The sequence below is a fragment of the Saccopteryx leptura genome, chromosome 8 (assembly GCF_036850995.1).
Source record: "Saccopteryx leptura isolate mSacLep1 chromosome 8, mSacLep1_pri_phased_curated, whole genome shotgun sequence".
Lineage (NCBI taxonomy): Eukaryota > Metazoa > Chordata > Mammalia > Chiroptera > Emballonuridae > Saccopteryx > Saccopteryx leptura.
Window position 1 is genome coordinate 28,853,202 of NC_089510.1, and position 26,760 is coordinate 28,879,961.

The 26,760-nt window shown below is 41.0% G+C and overlaps 1 protein-coding gene across 2 annotated transcripts in view; it reads right to left on the reverse strand.

Moving 5' to 3' along the window:
• The window catches only part of TBC1D23 (TBC1 domain family member 23), a 56,130-nt gene extending 31,457 nt beyond the window's left edge, over positions 1 to 24,673 (reverse strand). For both annotated transcript variants that reach the window (XM_066347797.1, XM_066347796.1), the window contains exons 1-5: positions 24,462 to 24,673; positions 9,848 to 9,959; positions 7,789 to 7,894; positions 6,428 to 6,632; positions 918 to 1,041 (exon numbers count right to left, since the gene is read on the reverse strand). In XM_066347797.1, coding sequence (XP_066203894.1) covers positions 918 to 1,041; positions 6,428 to 6,632; positions 7,789 to 7,894; positions 9,848 to 9,959; positions 24,462 to 24,526 — 612 coding nt within the window. In that variant the 5' untranslated portion in view covers positions 24,527 to 24,673. The remainder of the gene's footprint in view (positions 1 to 917; positions 1,042 to 6,427; positions 6,633 to 7,788; positions 7,895 to 9,847; positions 9,960 to 24,461) is intronic.
• Between the last annotated feature and the right edge of the window lie 2,087 nt (positions 24,674 to 26,760).

A 26,760-nucleotide genomic window follows, 5' to 3' on the forward strand; every position in this document is an offset into this window, starting at 1 on the left:
TACCACGTATCTGCTATAGCATGCTAACGTAATGATGCCCCAAGATCTCTAGGACAACTAGCATAATTATTACAGTACTTCACTAAAGTAACTACCACGTATCTGCTATAGCATGCTAACGTAATGATGCACCAAGATCTCTAGGACAACTAGCATAATTATTACAGTACTTAACTAAAGTAACTACCACGTATCTGCTAGAGCATGCTAACATAATGATGCACCGAGATCTCTAGGACAACTAGCATAATTATTACAGTACTTAACTAAAGTAACTACCACGTATCTGCTATAGCATGCTAACATAATGATGCACCAAGATCTCTAGGACAACTAGCATAATTATTACAGTACTTAACATACGAGGTAACTGTGAGAACCAACTACCAAAGAAAATTTTAATAACAATATAAATGTGACTTGCTCCCAAAGTTTACTTGTCTATCATTTGAAATAGATGAGACAATATTTATATTCCTCAACAGGTCTCAGGAGCTCTATGGTTTTCTCTTCCAAATAAAAAATTGTTACTGTGTAAGTTTCTCTAGAGTCCAGTTGTGTTTTAAATTGCATGAACTCAGGGATACTTTCAATTTTCATTAGATACAGAAACTATTCCAAGGAGAGGTTTAAACGTAAAAACACTTTTAATGGCTAAAGGCAGCCATCTATATAAATGTCATATTTTGTTGTAAAACAACAAAAGGCTAAACTTCACGTAAAATAAGCTGAAGGGAGGAACATAAGTGAGGAACAAAACAAGCTATTTATGAAGTGCCACAATTTTATTCCTTTGGTTTAAGTAGTAATGGTCTATAATTAGTACTTTTCTTCCTCTTCCTTGGGGACAAAAAAACCAAACTATAGTTTCACAGAAATCTATTTTTCATTAAGTGTTCCTACTTTCACTTTATTACCCAGTTGAGTGCATAGGAGTCTGGAGTAATTTTCTTTGTATCAAGAAAAGAACAAAGCTCAGGCTCATGGTATTGGATGAGTAATCGGAAAAGATGAAATGGTCTCCCCTTCAGAGAACAATCCCTAGAAGAGAAAAAAGGTTTCTTGCATTAATAGGTCAGAAATGATCATATCAGTAACCAGTCTTCCTGCAATATCCACCTTGTCTGCCTAACCCCAGAATACCAGCCTACCTAACACCTAAGGGACCTGACTTGACAGAAAGTTTGTAGTGGCCTGACTTGTGGTGGCGCAGTGGATAAAGCGTCGACCTGGAAATGCTTAGGTCGCCGGTTCGAAACCCTGGGCTTGCCTGGTCAAGGCACATATGGGAGTTGATGCTTCCAGCTCCTCCCCCCTTCTCTCTCTCTGTCTCTCCTCTCTCCTCCCCCCCTCTCCCTCTCCTCTCTAAAATGAATAAAAAAATTTAAAAAAAAGAAAGAAAGTTTGTAGAAACAGCAGGTCTACAGTCAACTCTAGGGAGATTCTCTCCAGGTGAACCCAGGCAGCATTCTACAAAAGGACCACAGGGACCACTGAAAACAGCAGGACCACTCAGGGTAGCTGGGGAAGTTTTGATTCCAAAAGGAGATCTGGAGAGTTCTAAAGATGCCCAGCCCCCTTTTCTTCCTAGAGGGAGCTCCTAAAAAGGCTTCAGGTTAGCTCCACAGTTCATGTACGCAATTAGGAATGTCCTTCAGCGAAGGTGCAAGTCTGAAACGGCCAGATGGACGTTTCAGAACAGAAGAGCCTTAGAAGCTGCTGAAGTGGCCTGGGTACCAGGTGCTCACAGTGAATTCCGGGAGGTGCCAACCACTCATCTTACTGAATAACATCATGCTCTTGCTTTGTTCCCTTGTGTCTAAATAAATTAGTAAAAACACAAATACCTCAAAGTACAGGTCATCATAATAAAAGCCATTTTTATTAAGGAACTACCATGTGCGTAACACTGTAACAGGCACTTGACAAAGTTATCTCAGTGTATCTTTAAAAGCAACCGTATGAAACAGACACTATTATTTCCCGATTACAGATGAGAAAACTAAGGCTCAGTTGTGGTCGAGTAGCTCACACAAGGTCACGTAGCTAAGAAGTGATGGAGCTAAGACTTGTACACAGAAACTGGGCATTAAACCACTACGACATACTACTCTTCTATATATATATAACTTGCTATTTTAACAAGTAGTATTTTGGTAAGGGTCCAGTCTCTAAAAAAGCAAACTATAAAGAAATTAAGATAAAGGGCTTCATGTAAAAAAGTTAATGAAGAGAATGTCACAGTTTTTTTTGTTTTGTTTTTTTGTTGTTGGTTTTTTTTTGTATTTTTCTGAAGCTGGTAACGGAGAGAGACAGTCAGACAGACTTCCGCACGCGCCCGACCGGGATCCACCTGGCACGCCCACCAGGGGCAAGGCTCTGCCCACCAGGAGGCGATGCTCTGCCCCTCCGGGGCGTCGCTCTGCCGCGACCAGAGCCACTCTAGCGCCTGGGGCAGAGGCCAAGGAGCCATCCCCAGCGCCCGGGCCATCCTTGCTCCAATGGAGCCTTGGCTGCGGGAGGGGAAGAGAGAGACAGAGAGGAAGGAGGGGGTGGGGGTGGAGAAGCAAATGGGCGCTTCTCCTATGTGCCCTGGCCGGGAATCGAACCCGGGTCCCCCGCACGCCAGGCCGATGCTCTATAGCTGAGCCAACCGGCCAGGGCCAAGAATGTCACAGTTTTAACATAAAAGCATTAATCATGTTTTTGTTTAATATATTAATTTTTCAATTACAATTTACATTCAATATTATTCTGTATACTAAGTATGTTGTAAATGCTATTCAAGTGGGGAGAAAAATAATTTCTACAAATCCAAGACCTCAATGTCAAGGTCTGGTGTGACCCTCTATCTACCATTTTTTGCTACTGTAGAAAAGGTTCTAGTTTGGTAAGTCAGGTGCCAGAGACGGAACTGGATTCATACTGGTAAGATGATCTCTGCTTTAATCTAAATACATTATAAATGCAAGGCTTATAGACTGACTAGAGACATAACTGGAGGAAAAAATGCCTGGTTTGTGGTCTCATCCTCAGCAAAAGTGGGATGTCTCAGGGAGTCAGCTACTGCAACAACACCTATTCATCTACTAACTGTGTATACTGCAAAGCCCCTCTCTACTGCAAGACACTGTGCTTGACAGAATTCTACCTAGGTTATATCTGAATTTGTAAAAAAAAAAAATATATGTATAATGGAGTTTTTCTAGCACCATTCTGTAGAGCTGTGTCCTATCCAAGGGCATTAACACTGACTCTGGCTCAAGTATTGGGTTACATGTAGAAGTCATAAAAAACGGTGACGGGAGGAAACTGGCAAAACAGTGTTGCACCGTTCAACATAAAACCCCTCCCTCCATTACTAGCGACCACCACCAGCATTCTCTAGAGCAGTGATTTTCAACCTTTTGTTTTCATGGCACAAACACACACTAATTACTAAGGTCAGTGCCCCTGACTAAATACAACCATTTTCATCTCATGGCACAAGTAAATTAGTTCCTAAAGAAGAAGAGGTCAGGGCCCCTTTTCCTTTAGTAATTAGTTTATGAGTGCGTGAGAAACAAAGGTTGAAAATCACTGCACTAGAGGGCAAGCTGCCACATCATATGCCTTGCTCTATTACTAGCTCTGTCTCGCTGAGAGGTGCTAAAACAGAAGCAGTTGAGAGACCTAGTGTAACAGAACACTTCCCGAATATGAATCCAGTCTGGGTCCACTCTGACCAGGGCCTGGTGTCTCTGGGTCTATTCTCCTTACCTGAGCACTGTGGCTTTAAGGCAGTACAGAGGTTCTCCACCCTGGTGCATATTAGAATCACCTGAGTTCTAAAAAGACATCCATGCCTAGGCTCTAACTAGTCTAATTATCAATATATTTGAAACTTCAAGCTTGCTTTAAAAGTTCTTCATCTGAACAGAAGATATACAAATTGCCACTAAGTACATGAAAAGATGTTAAACATCTTTACCTACAAGGGAAATGCCAATCAAAACGAGACACCTCTTCACACTCATGATTAGTACAATATAATAAAAAAAACAAATGGTGATGAGGATGTGAAGAAACTTCATTCACTGCTGATGGGAATGTAAAATGATGAAATTGTTGTGGGAAATCTATCAAGTCCTCAAACACTTAAACATAGTTAACATATGATCCAGCAACTCCACTCCTAGCTGCATACTCAAGAGAAATAAAATAATCTGTCCACACAAAACTTGTATACAAATGTTCATAGAAGCACTATTCATAAGTCAAAAAGCGAAATCCAAATTTCCATTAACTGTTGAATGAGTAAATAAAATGTATTATACGCATACAATGAAATAGTCCTCAGCAATAAAAAAAATGGAATATATGCTACAATATGGATAAATCTTTAAAAACATTATGCTAAATGAAAGGAGGCTGTTGCAAAGAACATATGTTATATGATTCCATTTCTATAAAATGTCCAAAATAGGCAAATCTAGAAGTAGATTGGAGATAGAAAGTGACTGGTGGTTGTCTAGGGCCGAGAGTGTTCGGGGACAATGGCGAGTTGGCTAATGGGTTACAGGGCTTACTTTTGGGATGACAAAATGTTCTAAAAATGATTGTGGTTATAGTTACACAACTCTGTGACTATACTAAAATCCACTGAATTGTACATACTAAAAGGATGAATTTATGACATGTGAATGATATCATAACCCTTTGAGTAGCACAGACACTCATGTACGTCCTCACTAAAAGGATTAACAAAAAACTCACTATTTAAAGGGTTAATAAAAGTGTTAGCAAAAAAGAGAGAAAGTCTGCAGTTGATTCTAACAAGCAACCAGTGTGGAGAACCATATTAGAAAAGCACAGGTATACATTCAAACTTAGGTTCAAATCCTGACTTGATCACACATCAGAAGTGTAATCCTGGATAAATCATTTAGTCTCTCTTTTCTTTGCCTCAGTTTCTGTAGCTGTAAATCAGAGATACCTACTTTAGAGTGGTCACTGTTTAAATGAGAAAAAATACAGTTCGTATAGTGTGCTATCACACAGAGAGTGGTAAAATAATAGTTCTTTAATTACCATGCTCCAGAATAATAGTTCTCTACCTGGCTACACACCATAATCAACTGAGAAGCTCTTAACAGACACTGATGTCTGTGTGCTCTTCTCAGAGGTTTGAATTAATCAAGTATGCAAACAGGCATAGGAATTTTTAAGAGCTCTCTCCCTGTGATTCCAATTTGTATCCAGGGTTCAGTGTGCAGCCAAACCCCTGCTCTAGAGCAGGGTCCCCAAACTGCGGCCCTCTGAGGCCATTTATCCGGCCCCCGCCACACTTCTGGAAGGGACACCTCTTTCATTGGTGGTCAGTGAGAGGAACACAGGATGTGGATGCTGTATGTGGAGTACTGTATGTGGCCGCACCACAAAGCGCGGCATCGCTCACATACAGTACTTCCGGTGATGCAGGACGCACGCGTAATGGCTCCAGAAGTACGTCATATCACTTGTTACAGCTAGCAGTGACAAATATGGAACTGGACATTGACCATCTCATTAGCCAAAAGCAGGCCCATAGTTCCCATTGAAATACTGGTCAGTTTGTTGATTTAAATTTACTTGTTCTTTATTTTAAATATTGTATTTGTTCCCATTTTATTTTTTTTACTTTAAAATAAGATATGTGCAGTGTGCATAGGGATTTGTTCATAGTTTTTTTATAGTCCGGCCCTCCAACGGTCTGAGGGACAGTGAACTGGCCCCCTGTGTAAAAAGTTCGGGGACCCCTGCTCTAGATTATGCCTTCAAGTCCCTTTTGACTCTAAAATCCTGACCGCCTGATCCATGGCACTGATTACAAGAACTCTTTCTGGCCTCCTGAGTACCGCCCCGCCACTTCCCACCCCAGCACCCAGCACCTATACACCTGCCTAGCTCCGGGTTAAGTGCCACTTGCCCAGGGAAGCTGCACTTCACCTCCAGGGCAAGTCAGGTCAGCCCCATTACCCTCCCACAGTGCTCTGTTTCGCCCTCCTCACGGTTGGCACACTTCTGATTACTTGTTCATGCCTGTATTTCTGGAACTATGAGCCAAGCCGTAACCCCAGAACCTCACTTACGGTTACTTTTCACTTGGATGCTATAATGTTATTTTTATTTTATAGGTGAAGAAATTAAAATAGGGATACCACTGAAAAAATATGAAGATTTATACTGAATGTATATATACTCTAGAAGTATAAATTAACTAAAGAATATTTTAAAATGTTTAAAATCACAAAAATAAAGTCAGATAACAATTGTGATTCAAACAATCTTCAAAATTATTTGATCCTGTTACTTTATCACCAAACCACCAAAGTAAATCTAACAACTTTAGCTCAAGCAAATTAGACCTTTATTCATTTTGAAAGTACGTAACAGACCCGTGTTTTACCTGGGGATGTACTTATTCACGACAGCATAAAAGCAGTTGTACAGATCGCTGCGCGGCAGGTGAAGACGCACCAGGGGTTTGAGGAGGTACATCCAGCTAAGGGATGTGCTATATTGAATGTTACGTGATTTACAATAAAAAGTTATCACAGACTCAATATCCAAAAGTAATTCTGCTGCCTTCTCTTCTGGGACTGAAAGCTGGTCTAGAAAATAAGTGTCAAAATAAAGTTACCAAGGGCCTGTCAGAGGCTCAGTTATTGGATATAACACTTGATCACAAACATATAATACCATGGTAGGGCATTCAGAGTATGACAACAGTACATGAAAGCACATTTTTTCCCTTATACTCACTCAGTATTTACTAGCTGTTCAATATGTACTAACTTAATACTTGATCTATATATAGATTAAACAAGAACGAACCATCTGAAGTAGAAGGGTAGGAAAGGTGGTCATAACCCATATTCCTGAAAAGCAAAAAAACTGTTTTCCAAACAGATGACCATCTACCTCATGATGGGTGGCCGCCACTATTGCTCCGTCAAGAGGAGGGCAAGTGATTCACTCTCTGCCTCCAAATTCCCTTTCCTGTGCCCAGACCACCCACGTTTCCTATACAGTTGGTAAACAAAAGCCTACTTAATCAATTTAACTAAAATATAATGGAAAGAGAAAACAAAAAGACACCAACGGACTCTAGATTAAAAAAGAGAAATATAAACAAAATTAATTTAACCTTGAAAAAGACCTCATGGGTGACTAGAAACCTATTCAACCATGATTTAGTTTTTCTATAGCAGATCATGACCTATGACTTATAAAGTTTGGAACACAGCCTCATTTAATTTAACCTATATAGAATCATACAGATATTACTAATTATATAAAAATAATCTTAAACTGCAACAAAATGTAAAGATACTTGAATAGAACATATGACACAAAAGAACACTAAAAATTGGCCTCTCTTTCTTAAAATATTAGACATTTTATAAGAATTTCAAAAGAAAAGTTTTAAAGCTATTTACTAATAACCCTTTACAAATTCAACATGTTCCAAACATTACAACAAGGTAATTCTACTAAACAGTGATTCTTCAACCTGTGCTGGTGCAGTGGATAAAGCATTGACCTGGAATGCTGAGGTTACTGGTTCGAAACCCTGGGCTTGCCTGGTCAAGGCACAAATGGATGTTGATGCTTCGTGTTCCTCCCTCCCCTCCCTCTCTCTCTCTCTCTCTCTCTCTCTCTCTCTCTTCACAAAAATAAATAAAAATTTTCTAAAAAAGTGATTCCTCTACCCCAAAAGGATTATTTTAGAAAATGTTTACTGTTTGAAAACAATATTAAACTTACCAATAAACTCTAGACAATCTTTGTGAATAGTGTTCTGTTCTGGTAGGTCTAAAATACCATCCCATGATGCTAAACTGTCGCCTTTTCCTGCAACATTTAGAGCAATCTGGAAGATAAAAGAAATAACTAACTTTATATTTTATTTCTCATCCTTGGAAAGATGCTGTACCAATGAAAAGGCCTGAATTTAAGAAGAAGAAGAATAATGCATACTTCAAAGATTACACAGTAATGTATTTACACTCTACCAAATGCTGAGCCCTTAGTCATATCACAATGAAACGACTCAATTATTTTGCCTGACCAGTGGTGGCACAGTAGATCGAGGTGACCCAAAATGCTGAGGTCCCCAGTTTGAAACCCCGAGGCCACCTGCTTGAGCAGAAGCACCAGCATTGAGTGTAGAGTCATTGGCTTGAGCAAGGGGTCACTGGCTTGGCTTGAATCCCCCCACACTTCAAGGCACATATAAAAAACAATCAACGAACAACTAATGTGAAGCAACTACAAGTTGATACTTCTCATCTCTCTCCACTCTCTCTCTAAAAAAAACAAAACATTACTTTAAATCTTCCTAAATTAAATTGCACTCCATCTCAATACAGTGAATAAGAGAAATTAGAAAATATTTACATAATTACATATGAAATTTATTTTAAACAAACATCAATGCTATACTGAATGAACGTTTATGTCACCCCCCACACTAAATGCATGTTGAAATCCTCATCCCCAGTGCGATGGTATTTGGAGGTGGGCCTTTGGAAGGTGATTAGGTCATGAGGGTAGAGCTCTTCTATACGGAATTAGTGCTATTAAAAAAAGACCCCAGAGAGCTCCCTTTTCTTTCAGCCATGAGAGGGGGGACATATTAAGAAATTACTATTCTTTCAAGTTTAACGGTATTAAAGTTATTTTAAGTTTTTTTCTAGACTTTAATACTAACGTATTTTAGTGTGTCACCAAGGATTTGCTTTAAAATAATCCAGTGTGGGGAGAAAAGGACTGGGATACTAATCAAACAAGATTGGACAAATGCTGGTAACAGTTAAAGCTTGTGGGACTATGCTGTGAAAACACGCAGAGCTAGGATAACATCAGAGACAGCAAAGCGCCCTGGGGCAAACGCCCTGACCGGACGCGAGTCCAGGGGCCTCTCTGACCCTGTACTGAAGACAGTGCATGCTGAACACAGCAAACAGCAGGATAAGACTTAGCAACAGAAAATGTTTAGGCTCTTAAAACAGAGATTAGGGGTCAGCATGTTCCTTTTCCTTTACTTCACCCCCTAAAACGTCTTTCTGCTTCCTGAGTTATTTGTGCTGGCTAATCAGTATCTGAGTAGGACCAGAACCCGACGTCAGTCCTTCCGTCTGCTGACCAAGCCTGCTGCCCCCCCAGCACGTTCAGCTGGCCTCCAAACAGCTTCCGCCATCATGACAAAGCTAAGTGATGGAGACTCATTACCCAAGAGTCTCGATTCTGAGTTTGAAATTTCTGTAACAAAACATACAGAATTCTACGTACAATTATAATTCCATTTCCTTCATCTGTGCAAAGGGGGAAAAAGTAAAAAGATGCACACCAAGGCATTATTAATGTGTTTTATCTACAGGTGGTAGATAAATGATTTCTGTCTTATCCTTTGTTTATGTGTGTTTTAACAAAAGTAATTATTTCTACTGTAATCATAAAATCTTAATTTAAAATAAAAAAATGATAATACCCATGCACTGGAGAACAGTCAAAAAGAAAAAAAATAAGGAAAATCTCCTGTAATGCCAATAGCCAGAGACCTATTATTTCCTTTCCCCTTTTCTTCATAAATGTCATTTCTAATGGCTATAAAAGAAAACATGCCTTTCAGAATTAAATGATTAAATGAACTGAATATTACAGACATGGACATTTTAGTAAGCTGCTCTTCCTGATCAACTTTCTACATATGCCATCATGCCCATAGGATAACAAAGTCTTCCAAAACTAAGCCAGCTGAAAATAAAAACCCTCAGACATTATTCTTAAGCGAGTACATCTTATTTATTTAGATTCCAGTTACCTTCCAAACTTTGGCCCTCAGATCAGCTGGCAGTGGTCTTCCTTGAATGATATTTCTCAAAGTTTCAAGATCACAACCTCCTGCTTCCAGAGCTTCTTCAAGATCTCTTTCCCTAAAAAACAAGTTCTACTTATTAAGAGAAATTTTAATTTGTTCTTATTCCAAACTCATTAAAAGCACGCCAGTTAAAGGCTGTATCCAAGATAAAAATGTTCTCAGCAGCCAAAATGCAACACCCACGCAGGCACATAGCATTTCGTTTTCTCGGAAGGAAATCTCAGGTTTCATACACTCCATTTACTTTTTTTTTTTTTTTTTTTTCTTTCATTTTTCTGAAGCTGGAAACAGGGAGAGACAGTCAGACAGACTCCCGCATGCGCCCGACCGGGATCCACCCGGCACGCCCACCAGGGGCGACGCTCTGCCCACCAGGGGGCGATGCTCTGCCCATCCTGGGCGTCGCCATGTTGCGACCAGAGCCACTCTAGCGCCTGAGGCAGAGGCCACAGAGCCATCCCCAGCGCCCGGGCTATCCTTGCTCCAATGGAGCCTTGGCTGCGGGAGGGGAAGAGAGAGACAGAGAGGAAAGTGCGGCGGAGGGGTGGAGAAGCAAATGGGCGCTTCTCCTGTGTGCCCTGGCCGGGAATCGAACCCGGGTCCTCCGCACGCTAGGCCGACGCTCTACCGCTGAGCCAACCGGCCAGGGCCACCATTTACTCTTAATTTGCATTTAATTCTAACAAGCTCAGTTATCTGTTCTCTAAGATTAAAGCCATTTAAAAGGAGAAGCGAGGGCAAGCTGACTGACAGCACTGAGACATCATCGTAACAGTACTCATGGTAGTGGCAATGACTAACGCTCTCTACAGCAACAACTGTGTGCCAGGCACTGCTCCAAACAGTTCCCTTTGTTTTTTAATCCCCACAACCCTATGAAGTAGGTTACATCATTGGCCCCAGTTTACAGATGCAAAAATTGAGGCAAAGATGGATTATGTAGCTTGTGGTCATATGTCCAGTAAGTAGTTGAGCCAGGATTCAAATTTTAACAGAATTTATGCTCTTAACATTATGCTAGATAGTGGCAAGAAAGAGACACAGACTTCAGACAGGAATTCAAAGCACTGCCGTGTGAGAGGGAGAGTGCAGTACATTATTACACAGATACATGCCTAGAGCAGTGCCTGGGTTACAGCAGATATCCAATAAATATCAGGGGACAGTGAAATAACACCACATCAAGTGAATCATCAAGTAATCAACCAGCAGTTATGTTCGGTCTACTATGTTTCAGAGAAAAGTATGAAATACATTTATTTTCATTTGTCATGGCTAAAATAATAACTTAAAAACTTTCACAAAGGTTTGTATTGTTCTTTAGTCAGGAAATAACCACTTAAAATAACTAATTTCTTCACAATTCTCTAGAGCTGAAGCTTCAGTTATCTATAACTTTAGTATACACTACATAAGAAATGTATAGATAAAAGCCCATAGCTTCTCTAGACAATTCCTAAGGGTCCTGAGACAGCCTGAAAGGGAGAGCGTCCCCCAGAATCAGAATTTGGGCCTTTTTTGCCGTTTTGAGGAAAATAAATCACTTCCATTCCACATTCTTTCAATAAGGTAATATAAATCTCTCCTGACAGGATTCCAGAAATATCAGTTAGATGTATAAATTTCCTAAACTGTTGCTCTCTTAGGGTAAAGGAATTAAATAAAAACATCACTTCGATCATATTCAATAGAAAAGCAGTGATTAAATATGAAAGGTTTCTTAACAAAGGTACCATCAAAAAATAGTAACCATACAAAAAATATTTTATTATTTTGCTATATGGTCACCAAAAGTGGACAGAAGAGTGAGAGAAAAATATTTAAAGTCTACTGCTGAGAAACACTTCAGGCCTACAGTTGATAAAGAATGGGGTTTATCTATGTATTCTCTTTGGGCCAAAATTTACAAAACGGCCAGTTAGATTTTGAAGGATTGTAACCATGAAACAAAGAAAACTGGGCTGACCAGGTGGTGGCGCAGTGGATAGAGTGTCAGAGTAAGATCCGGAGGTTCGAAACCCAGAGGTTGCCAGCTTGAGCGTGGGCTCACTAGCTTGAGCGCAGGGTCGCTGGCTTGAGCAAGGTGTCAGTCACTTGCTCTGCTGTAGCCCCCCACCCCGTCAAGGTACATATAAGAAATTAATCAATGAACAAGCAATCAACGAATAACCAAGATGCCACAACAAAGAACTGATGCTTCTCACCTCTCTCCCTTCCTCTCTGTCTGTTCCTATTTGACCCCTCTCTGACTCTGTCTCAGTCAAAAAAAACAAAAAAACAAAAAAAACAAAGAAAACAATAGAATCCTTGATGAATACCACATTTTTAAATGTTTAAATGTGCAAGTAAACTGAAAACACCATTTCATAAAATGAAATTATTTTATCAAATAAATGAAGAACTAGAATTTCTCCATTATTCAGTGTAAAATCTTTCGTTTCTTTTTAAAGTAATTTTGCCAAATCCCTTATTATTCCAGACAACAAACTTAGTATTTGGGGGCAAAATGCTTAATCTCCAACATACTTTTAAAGTCACAGTAAGGTACAAGCACATCTCTGCTGATACAGCCAATGCTGAATTCTTAGGTGCTGCCCACAGGGAACCACGCAGTCTCCAGCAGTACAACCAAGCGCAAGAAACAAGAAATTGCTCCACCTCAGGTAGTAAAAGGCACTTCTCACAAACTAAATAATTAAACGTAACACTATCTTCTGAACAAGAAGTTCAAAGGTTCAGTTACCAGAACTTCAACATTATAAGTATGCTTGTAAAAGTAGTAAGTAAAAAAGCTAGAAATAAGTCAAGTTAAATGTTTCAATAAAAAGATCAAGATCCTATCATAGTGATAGGAACTCTGTACGGCATGGAGCTCTCAAATAGAATTTTCCTTCCCCTAAACCAACTTTCCTTCAACTTTTGAACACGCAATCACTAACATGAAGCCTCTGTAAGACCGGGGGCGCTGCCGTCGTGGCCACGCACACGCAGGTTCACAGTGGGTTCGGGCAGACGGTAAAGAAACAGAGGAGCCAGAAAATAGTGGGCCATTCCGTTTATTCAAGTCTCGCACCAGCCAATGAGCAAACACACAGGGAAGACCGCTTCCCTCTCATTCAGAGCTCCCAAAGCGCTGACACATTCTCTAGTTCCACAATCCAGCTAATCTTCTCTGGTTCCTCCTGGAATCAAAGGCCCCACAAGCCTCAGTAGGGCTCCCAAAACCCCTCAGCTCTGGTTCCCCATCTGCACACCTTCTCTTCTGCAAAACTGGCTTCTTCCTCAGCACCCGCATCCTCTGTTCTCCCTGTAAGATGGGCTGGGCCCACAAAGACCCCTCCTCCAGCAAACATTAGGAAAACAACGCCCCTCCCAAGCAGGAAGGTATTCCGCAATCTGCAATCAGCTGCCCTGCTCTGAGGGCCCGCACACATGCAGCTAGCTGCTCGGCGCCATTTTCTAACAATAAAAGTGAACAAACTCAAAAAAATACAAATTTTATAAACTCATTTGCCCAACAGCCTCTCAGTCTATCAAGTAAGCTAAGTCAACTTCACCAGTTTTTTAAAAACTTTTAAATCCAATCCTTTTTTGTAATTATAAAAAAAAAAAATCAAAAAATTATAATAGTTCAAAAAGACCACTTAGGACCTAGACCTCAACTTAAATACAGAGTACAGGGAAACCATAAAGAAAACCCAATTACCAATTTTTAAAAATTTATTTTGTCTCTTAAAGTGTCAGGATCTAAGATATATTATTGTTTGATTCAAATAAAAATATAAAGGCTGAATTACTGGGGAAATCAATAAAGACTCAAAGCCTGTTATGTAAACATCTTTTTTTTTCTTTTCTCTTTTCTTTTTCTTATCTTTCTTTTTTTTTCTTAAGTGAGAGGAGGGGAGATAGACTCCCACATGACCTCCAACCAGGATCCATCCAGCAACCCCGTCTGGGGCCAATGCTCAAATCAACCAAGCTATCCTCAGTGCCTGGGGCTGACACTCAAAGCAATCAAGCCACTGGTTGCAAGAGAGGAAGAGAGAGAGAAGGGGAGGGGAAGGGGAAGAGAAGCAGATAGTCGCTTCTCATGTGTGCCCTGACTGGGGACTGAACCCAGGACTTCCACACCCTGGGCCAAAGCTCTATCCACTGTGCCAAAAAGCCAGGGCCATGTTAACATCTTAAATATGTTATTTCTACAGTATAGGATATTGTTCAAACCTCTGAGTCTGTTAGCAGTAGTAAACAGAGCCAAGAGTATAACTCTAAAATCTTCATTGAAAAAATACATAAATAAAATATTTCTAGCATTCAAAAAATATAAAGAACAGTAAAAAACCTGTGATTATTATTCTCCTTTCCTCAAATATTCAAAAGCTCTATGTGACCTACTCCCTTTTAAGAAGTCATCTCCCTAAAAACTGGTCTCCACTCCCTGCACTTACAGTCTCTTCACTAACTTAAAACTTTCCATCGCTCTACTAAAACTGCTCCAAGAAGTTTAGTCATCTTTTTCAGTCCTTGTCCTCCTTACATTTTCTACAAAATTAGCCTCTCTTTAAAACACTCCTTCCGTTTCCAGCAATTTTATACCCATGCTCTTGAATTCTTTCCTCCCCTGACAAAAGTATTCTTTCACTCGGTCAATAAATATGTGCTGAGCACCTACTCCACGCCAGCCACTGTTTGAAGCATTGAGAGCTAGCAGAGAACAAAAAGTCCACGCTCTCATGTAGTTTCCATCCTATTCCAAGGTTTGAGCCCAAGTCCTATTATCTAAAACCCAATGAACAGAGGAGGGGGCAGTTCTTTCTGAGGTACAGTCAGTCCATTTATATTTGTTTAGAATGTATATACTACTATAAGCACAGGTTAACCATGACAGCCACATTGCTCATGTACAGATCATACACAGGCACAAACTTCTAATCAACTATTTAAACCTCAAAACTGACCAGCTAACTAGTCGTAAGCATGAGCAAATTGTGTACAAGTGAGTAACAGTGGCAAGTTGCGCGTGTTGAGTTGCAGTTTCATGACTTACTTTGTGCCACCATATTTCTGGTTATTTCTTAATGCCCAGGTCATGAGACATCAGCACCAAAGCTTTTTCTGAACATACTCTGCTACTATGGTTAGCACAATGGTTACAAGATACTACCGTAACATGGAAACTATTTAATTCATTCCTAAGTATTTTGTGTAAAACTTGATAGAAATGAAAATAGGGCAACTTTGTTAGATTAATTTGTACAATAGATCTGGAGTTCAAGAACCATAACGTGGCCTGACCAGGCGGTGGCGCAGTGGATAGAGCATCGGACTGGGATATGGAAGACCCAGGTTCGAGACCCCGAGGTCACCAGCTTGAACACGGGCTCATCTGGTTTGAGCAAAGCTCACCAGCTTGAGCCTAAGGTAGCTGGCTGGAGCAAGGCGTCACTCGGTCTGCTGTAGCCCCCTGGTCAAGGCACATATGAGAAAGCAATCAACGAACAACTAAGGAACCGCAATGAAAAATTGATGTTTCTCATCTCTCTCCCTTCCTGTCTGTTCCCTTCCTGTCTATCTGTCCCTATCTGTCCCTCTCTCTGACTCTGTCTCTCCCACAAGAAAAAAACTCCCAAAAAAAGAATGTGTGCTCTGAAACTTATGTTTTTTGTATTTTTTCTGAAGCGAGAAGTATGGAGGCAGAGAGACTCCTGAATGCGCCCAACTGGGATCCACCCAGCATGCCCACCCGGGGTGATGCTCTGCGCATGTGGGGAATTGCTCCATTGCAATCAGAACCATTCTAGCACCTGAGGCAGAGGCCATCCTCAGCACCCGGGCCAACTTTGCTCCAATGGAGCCTTGGCTGAGGGAGGGGAAGAGAGAGACAGAGAGGAAGGAGAGGGGGAAGGGTGGAGAAGAAAATGGGCGCTTCACCTGTGTGCCCTGGCTGGAAATTGAACCAAACGCCAAGCCGATGCTCTACTGCTGAGCTAGCTAGCGAGGTCTGAAACTTACTCTTAAATACCAATCTCAAGACTATCAAAACTTCCTAACAACAAATGGTACATTCAGAAATGACCATGACCATGTGAGAACACAATCTGATCACCGAGAGGTATTTTTTTTCTGAGAGAGAGAGAGAGAGAGAGAGAGAGAAACAGGGATAGACAGACAGGAAGGGAGAGAGATGAGAAGCATCAACTCATAGTTGCGACACCTTAGTTGTTCATTGATTGCTTTCTCATACACGCCTTGATGGGGGGGGGGGGGTGCGGGAGGGCTCCAGTCAAGCCAGTGACACCTTGCTCAAGCCAGCAACCTTGGGCTCAAGCCAGCAACCATAGGGTCATGTCTGTGATCCCACACTCAACTCAGTGACACCCCCCCTCCCATTCAAGCCTGATGAGCCTGCACTCAAGCCAGTGACCTAGGGGTTTCAATTTTGGGTCCTCCGCATCTCAGCCCAAGGATCTATCCACTGGGCCACCATCTGGTTAGGAGTAAAATCCTGATGTTATCTGGATTTTTGTCAGAACCAGACACACCTGTTACAGCCTTTTTAAAAGTTGTGTATCTGAATGTCAAAAAAAAAAATACACCACTCACCAGCTTTTCAAAAAAAATTAGCGAAACTCGCTATTGGGATCAGATCCACACAAGTAGCTCTTGGAAAGTCCCTTTTCAAATAATGGAACCCTTTCCAGAATTTGTATTGAGCCAGGATCTGGAGCCAAGTAAAGAAGGTGCTAAACCTAGTTCTGTTGGCTTGACAAGTCAAGTAAACATGATAACTACAGTATTTCAGCACTGCAACTGGCCAAGGAGATAGAGATCACAAAATGTTGTTCTGTAAACTACTAAAATTAACTACAAATGAAACAGATGCTTCCAATCTTCACAGATTTATTTTTGATCCGTGATCCATGTAGATCTAATTACACCAGTGGTGCCCCTTCCTCTGCTAAGACCTCAGATTCCTAAGGGGGAGGGGAGCTCACAACTTTACTACATATGTCATGTTGCAATGCAGCTGCTGTAAGACTTTGCTTACAAAATAGTTCACTTCTCTACTAAAGAGAAGTTAAGTTGAGAGAGTGCTCTAATCTTTTCCTAAGAGAAAGAATAGAATGAAAACAGCACAAGTGAACACAAAACAGCACACTGTTTCCATCACAAATTTCCAATTTATCCAAAATGAAATGAGAAGATAAATACCATCAATATTCCTTGAAACCATCATTTTGGTAAATAAAGGAATAACCATTGCTAATGAGGTGACAACACTGTTCAACACCTGGACAATTCTTTCCAGGGGCACTTTACCAATGAAGATCATATGTGGCAAAGAAGTAGATAACAGATTTTACTTCTTAATCTGTATTCCAACCATCAATAATAATTTATTTGGTAAAAAAGGATCTCACTTATTTTCATATCAGTGATTAAATATAAATGGAATTTACAAAATAAAGCTCAAGAATTTCTGGTATTCAGTTATACATGTATATGAGATAAATACAACATCCTTCTGTGTGTCACTGTTTACACTTCAAAACAAGGCTAGAAACTTTTTAAAACGGAAAGTAACCATAGGAAGTTATTTTAAAATCAACTTTCTTATTTCTCCAATATCACTGAATAAGAACAGAAAAATTACTGAGCTAATAAAGCTATTAACACTATGCAATTGCTTATATGTTCTAATTAGATTTTACCACTGTGCTCTCAATATACAAATAATAAAAATAAGTTGTAATTCTATTTTTGTATATAATGCAGTATAATTATATTATTTGTTATATATTTACATACATTTAATGTATAATGTATTATATAAATGCATTTAGCTAAATATCAACATATATTAGACACAAATATTATCTAGATGCTTTATGTAACCATAACATCTTATAGTAAAATAACTAATGTATTTAAGTGATTTTTGGCAAGGGACACATTATGAAACATTATGAAAACCTGAAAGGTATAAAGCTATAAAGCTATAGTTCTCACATCCCACCTTATCAATCACGAAGAGTTTGTTGGCTGACCACCTTAAGCCTGTCCTCTCCTCTCTAACAAAGCAATAACAATAATTCACAACTTCCCATTCTCATAGAATTGTTATGAGCCAAATGAGATGATAATATAGGTATTATATAAAGGATAAATTTCTAAGCAAATTCATAGAATTGTTATGAGCCAAATGAGATGGTAATATAGGTATTATATAAAGCAGTGGTCCCCAACCTTTTCTGGGCCATGGACCTGTTTAATATCAGAAAATATTTTCACAGACAGGCCTTCAGGGTGGGACGGATAAATGTATTACGTGACCGAGGCAAGTGTCAAGAGTGAGTCTTAGACAGATGTAACAGAGGGAATCTGGTCATTTTTTAAAAAATAAAACATCGTTCAGACTTAAATATAAATAAAACGGAAATAATGTAAGTTATTTATTCTTTCTCTGAGGACCGGTACCAAATGGCCCATGGACCGCTAATAGTCCGTGGCCCGGGAGTTGGGGACCACTGATATAAAGAATAAATTTCTAAGCAAAGACATACTGTTTTCTTATATCTTTCTTATATCTGCTAAAAGTGTTAAATAACAAACTGCTTGTATGAAAAGCACATACAATAGCATTACCACTCAACTATAAAATACTATGCCAGCTTAGAATGAGGAAAAAACTTAAGCCTCCACAAGAAAAAGGAAGAAAGAAGACTTGAAACAAATAATTCATTAGTCATTATTTTCTCAGTTCAGGTTAAAAGGTTAGAGCCTTAAAAACAAATATACATTAAGTTTCAGGAAATGCATTTTATTTCATTGCCTTTTAACTTACTGCTCTTGCATTTCCACAAGAAGCAATTGGTTCTTAGGAGCCTAACATAAGGAATTGTTTTGTTTTCCATCTGTGACTTTCAATAACTAAATTAAGTCACTTCAAACACTGCTCCATTTTTAAACTGTATAATACTGTTCTACTCACCTAGGGAATGTAATTTCCAAAAACACCAGTATTTAGGTATCTTCCTAAGATTATTCACGTTTTATTCCTTGAGCTGGAATAATGAAAAACTGAAGTGCCAAGGAAGGCAGAACAATGCACAACTCTGGCTTTAAATCTGTTTCAAACTTTTTCTAAAACACTACTTAACAGCTGGAATTTAACCAGTACTTAATGTTTGTTGAACGAAGTATGAACGAATCCTTCGCTAACCTTTATTTGTCTTTCTTATACTTGGCAGGGGAGGGGGGTGCCCTGTCGGGTTTATATCAAGTAGGATTCACATTTCAGCGTAATCGGCAGGAATGATTTGCCAAGCATATTTTATCAAATCTGTTCCGAAGACACCTACTCATAGCTGGCTGTGAACTGCAGTACACTTCACTGGCTGCTCCAGAGTCACCTGAACTGCGGCCCAATACTTAGCACTGTACTTGCATCTGTAAGTACATGTAAATAAATAGTAATACATTAATGAAATCCTACAAGTAAGGCATTATTTAGGAATTACCTGAATTACAATAAAAACATTAATGTAAACAGTACCAACAAAATAAGCCTTCCTATTCTAATTTCTGTTTGCCCTCTGCTTACAGTCTACAAAATTAGTTGTCACTTAAACGCCCCTATCTGAGGACAAGAAGATTCATTGCCTCTTCATTTTTTAAAGGTAATATACAGTCTTCTCAGAATCCCAAGTTGTCAATATTCTTCTTAAATCCATTCTCTTTCATGTTAAATGCATTTATTATCAGTATCATTTTGAAACTGTAATCACATACTCCTCTAGTGTGACACTATAAACCTCTCCTTATATTTCAGTACCTATGAAATGAGGAGCACTTAGTGTACTATTCACATCAAATGCACAAAGCTTTTGAAAAGACCCTATTATTTTCAAAACAATTCCTATTCACATCTTAAATTAACAACAAAAGCTTATTTTTTCGAAGTTAGAAGCAGGGAGGCAGACAGACTCCCGCAAGCACCCCACCGGGACCCACCCGGCATGCCCACCAGGGAGCGATGCTCTGCCCATCTTGGGGCGTCGCTCTGCCGCAACCAGAGCCATTCTAGCGCCTGAGGCAGAGGCCATGGAGCCATCCTCAGCACCGGGGCCAAGTTGGCCACTTTGCTCCAATGGAGACTTGGCCGCGGGAGGCGGAGGCAGAGAGGAAGGAGAAGGGGAGGGGTGGAGAAGCAGATGGGCACTTCTCCTGTGTGCCCTGACCGTGAATCAAACCTAGGACTTCCACACGCCGGGCGGATGCTCTACCTCTACCCTTGAGCCAACCGGCCAGGGCCAACAAAAGCTTCTTCATGGAACTGATACTTTTACAATTTTAACAAAAGTTCAGCAATAATTTGAGTTTAGCCATCAATTAAAATGACTTTAAAATCAATGCTGTACAAATATTTTAAACTAAGCAAAACAAACTCTGAATACAAAGTCATACAGGTCTATACCACCCCGCCAATTTTTTTTAATCATGATTTTAGATCTTTTGGAATTATTTCAGGAAGAAAGCCTCAGAGGCATTCTTCAAATCCGAGGTTGGTTTCATCAGTGTCAAGAAGATCAAATACCAATTTTTGAACTGTAATAATTTAACATTTCTTTGATTTAAAAAACCCCTGTAGTTTATATTAATTAAACTTAGATCATTTCAAGCTAGCCATATATAGTTTCGTAAGTATATCCTTACAAGCTACACGGCTGCAGTTTCAGAAAGCTTGAGAGCTGAGGCAGTATCTGATAACCGTTAGCAAAAAAGTGAACATCATACGAGCAATTACACAGCTCACAAAATCACTGAAGTCTGAAAATCTAAATGAAATGACAGCTTACTATGTTATTGCACATGATTTTACAAAGGTCTATATTCATTCATGCATATATACAAATAATAAACATTTACTGAGCCACCTGCTGTCACCTACTGCCTTTGGGGAGGAGTTCACTGTCAAAAGAGCAATGATAAAAATCAAGTAACCCAATAAATTATAGTATAATACATTAGACGATACAATACAACATATCACATTTAATATATGGGGAGATACATTCCACTGAGGAACTCATTCTGAAATTAACTAGAACCTGGCTAAGTAGAATGTGGTCCATGAACCAGCAAAACTGCTCTCACCCAGGAGCTAGTCAGTCAGAAATACAGGCTCTCAGGCCCCAAGCAAATCTACATCAGAACCTGCATTTTAACAAAATCCCCAGGGAAACCCAATGCACATTTAAGTTCTGAGAAGCAATAATCGATGTGATTATTTGTGAAAATCATGAAAGTGGTTTTCACCTTTTTCATCTCATGGTACATATAAACTAATTACTAAAATTCTGTGGCACACCGAAAACTACATTATATTTTTTGCCAATCTGACCAAAAAAAGTAGGTATAATTTTGATTCATTCACACTGGACGGCTATTTTGTGTTAGCAGTTGCCATTTTCCATTTCACAATAAAGGGAAAAATGCCCCTGACCAAGTCGTGTATGTTTTCAAAGTTCTTGTGGTACACCGGCTGAGTCACTGATCTAGAACATGACTGAAAACCATTAGATAAGTAAAAGTGATATCTCATACTTTTAAGATCTTCAGGCCTCATCTTGAGCTGCTTTACAAATGTATACACAACTTTAACAAATTTAGCCGCCTAGTTTCACAAATTAGAAACAAATTGGGAAAATACCTCTAATAACAATGAAAGAAAATGGGAAAAACTACTAAAAACATTCCTAAAATTGGATCACTGTATGGGGCAGGGGTCCCCAAACTACGGCCTGCAGGCCACATGTGGCCCCCTGAGGCCATTTATCCGGCCCCGCCGCACTTCCAGAAGGGGCACCTCTTTCATTGGTGGTCAATGAGAGGAGCATAGTCCCCATTGAAATGCTGGTCAGTTTGTTGATTTAAATTTACTTGTTCTTTATTTTAAATATTGTATTTGTTCCTGTTTTGTTTTTTTACTTTAAAATAAGATATGTGCAGTGTGCATAGGGATTTGTTCATAGTTTTTTTTTTTATAGTCCAGCTCTCCAACGGTCTGAGGGACAGTGAACTGGCCCTCTGTGTAAAAAGTTTGGGGACTGGTATGGGGCCATTTAACATAGTAACAATCTACCCTATCTACCCTAAAGGACTCATTGTATTACAAAGTATAACTAATTAGTTTTTTAAAATGTGATCCTCTTAACTAGACCACAAATCCCTTGAGGACAGGGACCTAGTTTTATTTTTATATACTTAACATTTGTAAACTGGATGACCCTAAATCACTAAGATAAGTTTAGGTTGGGCAATGAGCTGTATAACGCATTTCAGAAAAATTTCCATCTGAAAAAGTTACAATAAAAATGTGACAGCAATTTTAAAAAACAGTAAAACCTCCCCATTCTGTAACAACCCATTCAACCAAGCACTCTAAAAGCAGAGACTTTACTGACACCATGGCTCCAAACCCAAAATTTCCCTCGGAGTTGACTCAGACTCACTCATAGGGGACAGTGAGCGGAGTCAGCAGTAAAAATGGAGAAAAATTAGAAGAGAATGGAGGGAGAGCAGAAATTATAAAACACCTCAGGGTTCCTCCATTCATCACAATAAAAAGCAAATATAGAAAGCCGCATAAAAAATACAGCAACCCTAGAAGCGAACACATGCTACCTATAGCAATCATTCATTCCATGGTCCCTGGCCGTATGAACCATAACTCTAGAAATATTTCCTCCTGGTCTTCAACAGGCTGGTGACAGCCAGTTTATGATACAACAATTCACTCTTTCAAAAGAGCAAACTTCATGAAGTTCTAATCATTACTCTGCAAACATCAGTTTTCTTGTCCATGTCCTTGCTCACACTATTACTCCATTCAAGGCCATTCCCATCTGTTCAGCTGACTGTATTACCCAATGTTAGTCACTGGCCACATGTGGCTAGACTGAATTGAGATATAGAGTAAACGTAAAATCACACTGGACTTTGAAGACTTGGTACAAAAAAGATGTAAGGTTATCTAATTGAAAAAAAAAAAGTTATCTAATTGTTTTTAACAATGATTACATGTTAAAATATTTGGATATGTTTGAGTAAATAAAAAATTAAAATTAACTTCACCTGTTTCTTTTTAGTTTTTAATACAGCTGTCAGAAAAAAATTAAATTATATCAATATATGTGGCTCACAGTATACTCGTACTACATACACAGCACTGATCTAAATCCTGCTCATTCTTGAAGGCCAAATTCAAACACCTCTGCTTCCAAGAAGCTTGCCCCAATGACTCCAAGTAGAAGTGGTTTCTGTCCCCCTCCCCCCACCTCTCCTAACACTTTTATTCACACTCCCAAAGAACTGGATCAACTTTGCCTCGTTACTGAGTGGACCTGTCCGAGCTCCCCAACTGCGCTCTAAGCAAAGTGAGGGAAGAAACGACACCTCGGTCATCGTCAACTTTCCTCCTACACCTCGAAGCGTACGTGCACTAAGGTAATGTTTGATGTCTGCTCAGAGCTGAATTTCTCAAGTAGTATATTATCAAGCCCTCTCAACGATTTCCATTTCCCTCGGGGACTAAAGTCCATGTGTCCAAATGTCCTGTATTCTTTTTACGCAGAATGCCAGTGAGCTGTATGCATACAATACGAACAAGATCATCTGAAATTACCTAATACATGGGTCAGTACACTTAGATCTACTGTAAAAAGTCAACAAGCCTCTCGAGGTTCCATTCTTTAATGATGTCCCTAAAAATATGTTGTAAAGAGCAACTAACTCCCAAAGGTTAACAACACTGGGTGACTCAGGTCTACCAAAAAGTCATCGGCGATCCTCCCCACAAGCCCGAACTGAAATCAGGTGAGCGTCAAACGCTCGGGAGCAGCACGAGCAGCGTCCCGCACCGCATCCAAAGCTGCGAGGACGGAGCTGTGAGCAAGGGGGTCGGAAGGGAAAAGACAGCTTCTGCCAAAGAGACTAATGGTGGCAACTGCTGGCGCTCGAAATAAAAAACTAAGATTAAAGAAGAAAAAAAACAAAACAAAACACCTCAACTATGTCGGAGGGATCCTCCCTGGGTGTGTCTCCCAACCTCTGCACCCGCCGGCAAAGGCCGCGATGGTCACCGCAAGTGGTCTTTCCTTCCAATGGTCTCCCAGCGCCTGGGGTCCGCACCCGCCACACTTCCCGCCCCGGCAGCCCCCTCGCTTCCCCGGCCAGGGGCTCCGGCCAGGCTCGGCCCTAAAGCCGCCCTGTCCAGCACATTTTGGAACCAGTGGACGAAGCGGGAGGAACGGACTGAGGCCCAGCACCGGGACCGCAGACAGCCCTCTCCCTCCGGGCCCGGCCCCAGGCCGGTGGGCAGTGGCCGGGCAGAGGCGACCGGAGGGCAGAGGGGCGGGGCAGGGCGCCGAACTCGGTGGGTCCGGGACCGGTGTTCCCGTGCCGTGCCGGCGCCCGCGGGTGCCTCAGAGACAGGCCGGGTGGCGAGGAGGGAGAATGCGGGGGCCGGGAGAACCAGCCCCGGGCTCCCACTCACCAGCGGTCGTCGCTAGACGGTGGCAGTCGCAGGACCTCTTCTCTTTCCGCCATTGCTGTTGACATCCACGTCACTTTGCCGAAAAGTGGACCCGGCGCTGAGACGGACTCTGAGACCCAGTGTCGTAAAAAGCCTGGGACTGAGATTCTGGAGAAGAAAAGAGGGAGGAGGCAAGGGGCGGGAGGAACGCAACGTCGGAACGTCCTGAGGGCTAAATGCAGCTTCGGGGGGGGAGGGGGGGGGGGGGGGGAGGAGATTTAGCGAAGGCTGCTTCCCCTCCAAAAACTACAGGTCCCAGGATGCCGCGGGGCGCCCGGGCCAGAAGTGTGGGCGGAGCTTGGCGGGTTTTGAGCGTTGCCCCTTAGCGTCCAGTTAGCGTCTTGATTGCGCTTGGCGTGGTATTTAAGAGTCAGATTTGCGAGTCCTACTTAGTGGAGGAAGAAAAGAAGGTGGGAAGTTTATAGGGAAGGTGGAGGTAAGAGGACAGCCACATTTAAATAATTTTCTTCTGAAAAAAGCTGGTTTTAAGAAAAGCGTGAGGTGTAAAGAAGTAAGAACTATACCCATGTTTCTGGAGTGTGGCCAGAGAACAAATGGAAGCCACATATTTTATGTCTGAATACTTGAAAGTTGTGTTAGTTAAAAAAAAAAAAAAAAAAAAAAAAAAAAACACAGGCTAAACAGTAAGGGAAATATGTCCTACTTTCCCACCTTTTTATTTTTTATTTTTTGTATTTTTTCTGAAGCTGGAAACGGGGAAAGAGTCAGACAGACTCCCGCATGCGCCTGCCCGGATCCACCCGGCACGCCCACCAGGGGCGACGCTCTGCCCACCAGGGGGCGATGCTCTGCCCCTCCGGGGCATCGCTCTGCCGCGACCAGAGCCACTCTAGCGCCTGGGGCAGAGGCCAAGGAGCCATCCCCAGCGCCCGGGCCATCTTTGCTCCAATGGAGCCTCCGCTGTGGGAGGGGAAGAGAGAGACAGAGAGGAAGGAGGGGGCGGGGGTAGAGAAGCAAATGGGCGCTTCTCCTATGTGCCCTGGCCGGGAATCGAATCCGGGTCCCCCGCACGCCAGGCCGACGCTCTACCGCTGAGCCAACCGGCCAGGGCCATTCCCACCTTTTTAAATACAACTTCCTAACAACCTGGAAGGTTAAAATCAAATTTAGGATCCTAAAAATCTTGGAGCTCCATACAGGGAGAGTTGCCCATGTTTCTTCTCTTCCCACACTACTTCACTGCACACAGACGGGCTCCTTGGCCTCCTCCACGTCTAAGATCTGTCCACACAACCACCACCAAAGCACTGGACTTTCGTCTCCCCTTGACCACTCCTGGGCCTGGTTGTGAGCACAGGCTCAAAAGAATGGACCCATAGAAATCCTTTTGCAAGCCCTGGAGTCAAGTAGAGCTACATGAAAAATTATGAAAAAAAAAAGAAAAGTATGATGTCAAATGAATTGTGGAAGGATAGGTAACGTCATTCATATTTGGCGTTAAAAATTAACAAGACAATATATCTTTATTATATGCGGCTTAAGTGTCTGTCGCCGATAGCTTATTGGTTGCTTGCGTAACTGTACTACTAGCCAATGGGGTGAAGTTGCCACGGCATTCAAATAGTCCCGCCTTCTGGCATGCCACTTCACAAATTGAGGTTAAAGATTAGAGCAATTATTATGCTGTTAAGAAATCTTAACACTAGAAGGGGTCTTTGCAATGGTACAAGACTAGAGGTTCTCCAATTGAAAAATAATGTCATAATAGCTAAGTCTTTGACTGGCTCCTCTAAAGGTGAAATACATGTCATTCCAAGAATTGATTTGGCTCCATCTCAAATAGGGTTGCCGTTTCAATTGAGACGTAGACAATTTCCTGTAAAACTTGCCTTTGCTATGACCATCAATAAGTCTCAGGGCCACGCCTAAGCGTGTTGGCATTTGGCATTTTTTTACCTGAGCTTGCATTTGGACACGGTCAACTTTATGTTGCCTGTTCAAGAGTTCGTGAAAGAACGGACGTAAAATTAAAAATAACTGATGGTCCTCTGCAAGGCGAGCTTACAAATGATGGAAAGATCTACACAAGAAATGTTGTGTACAAAGAGATCTTTGACATGTGAATTAACATTTTATTATTTAAATCACCTTTATTTATTGAGCTAGCGGTGGCTCTTAAGAAATGTACCGCCAGTGGTTTCCTTCATTGCACTCTACTTTAAGCAGTTAAGCAAGTAGAAGGGGGAAACCCCGTGGTGCAGTAAGCAAAGGGGCGTCCTCGCCGCCTGCCCTGAGTAAT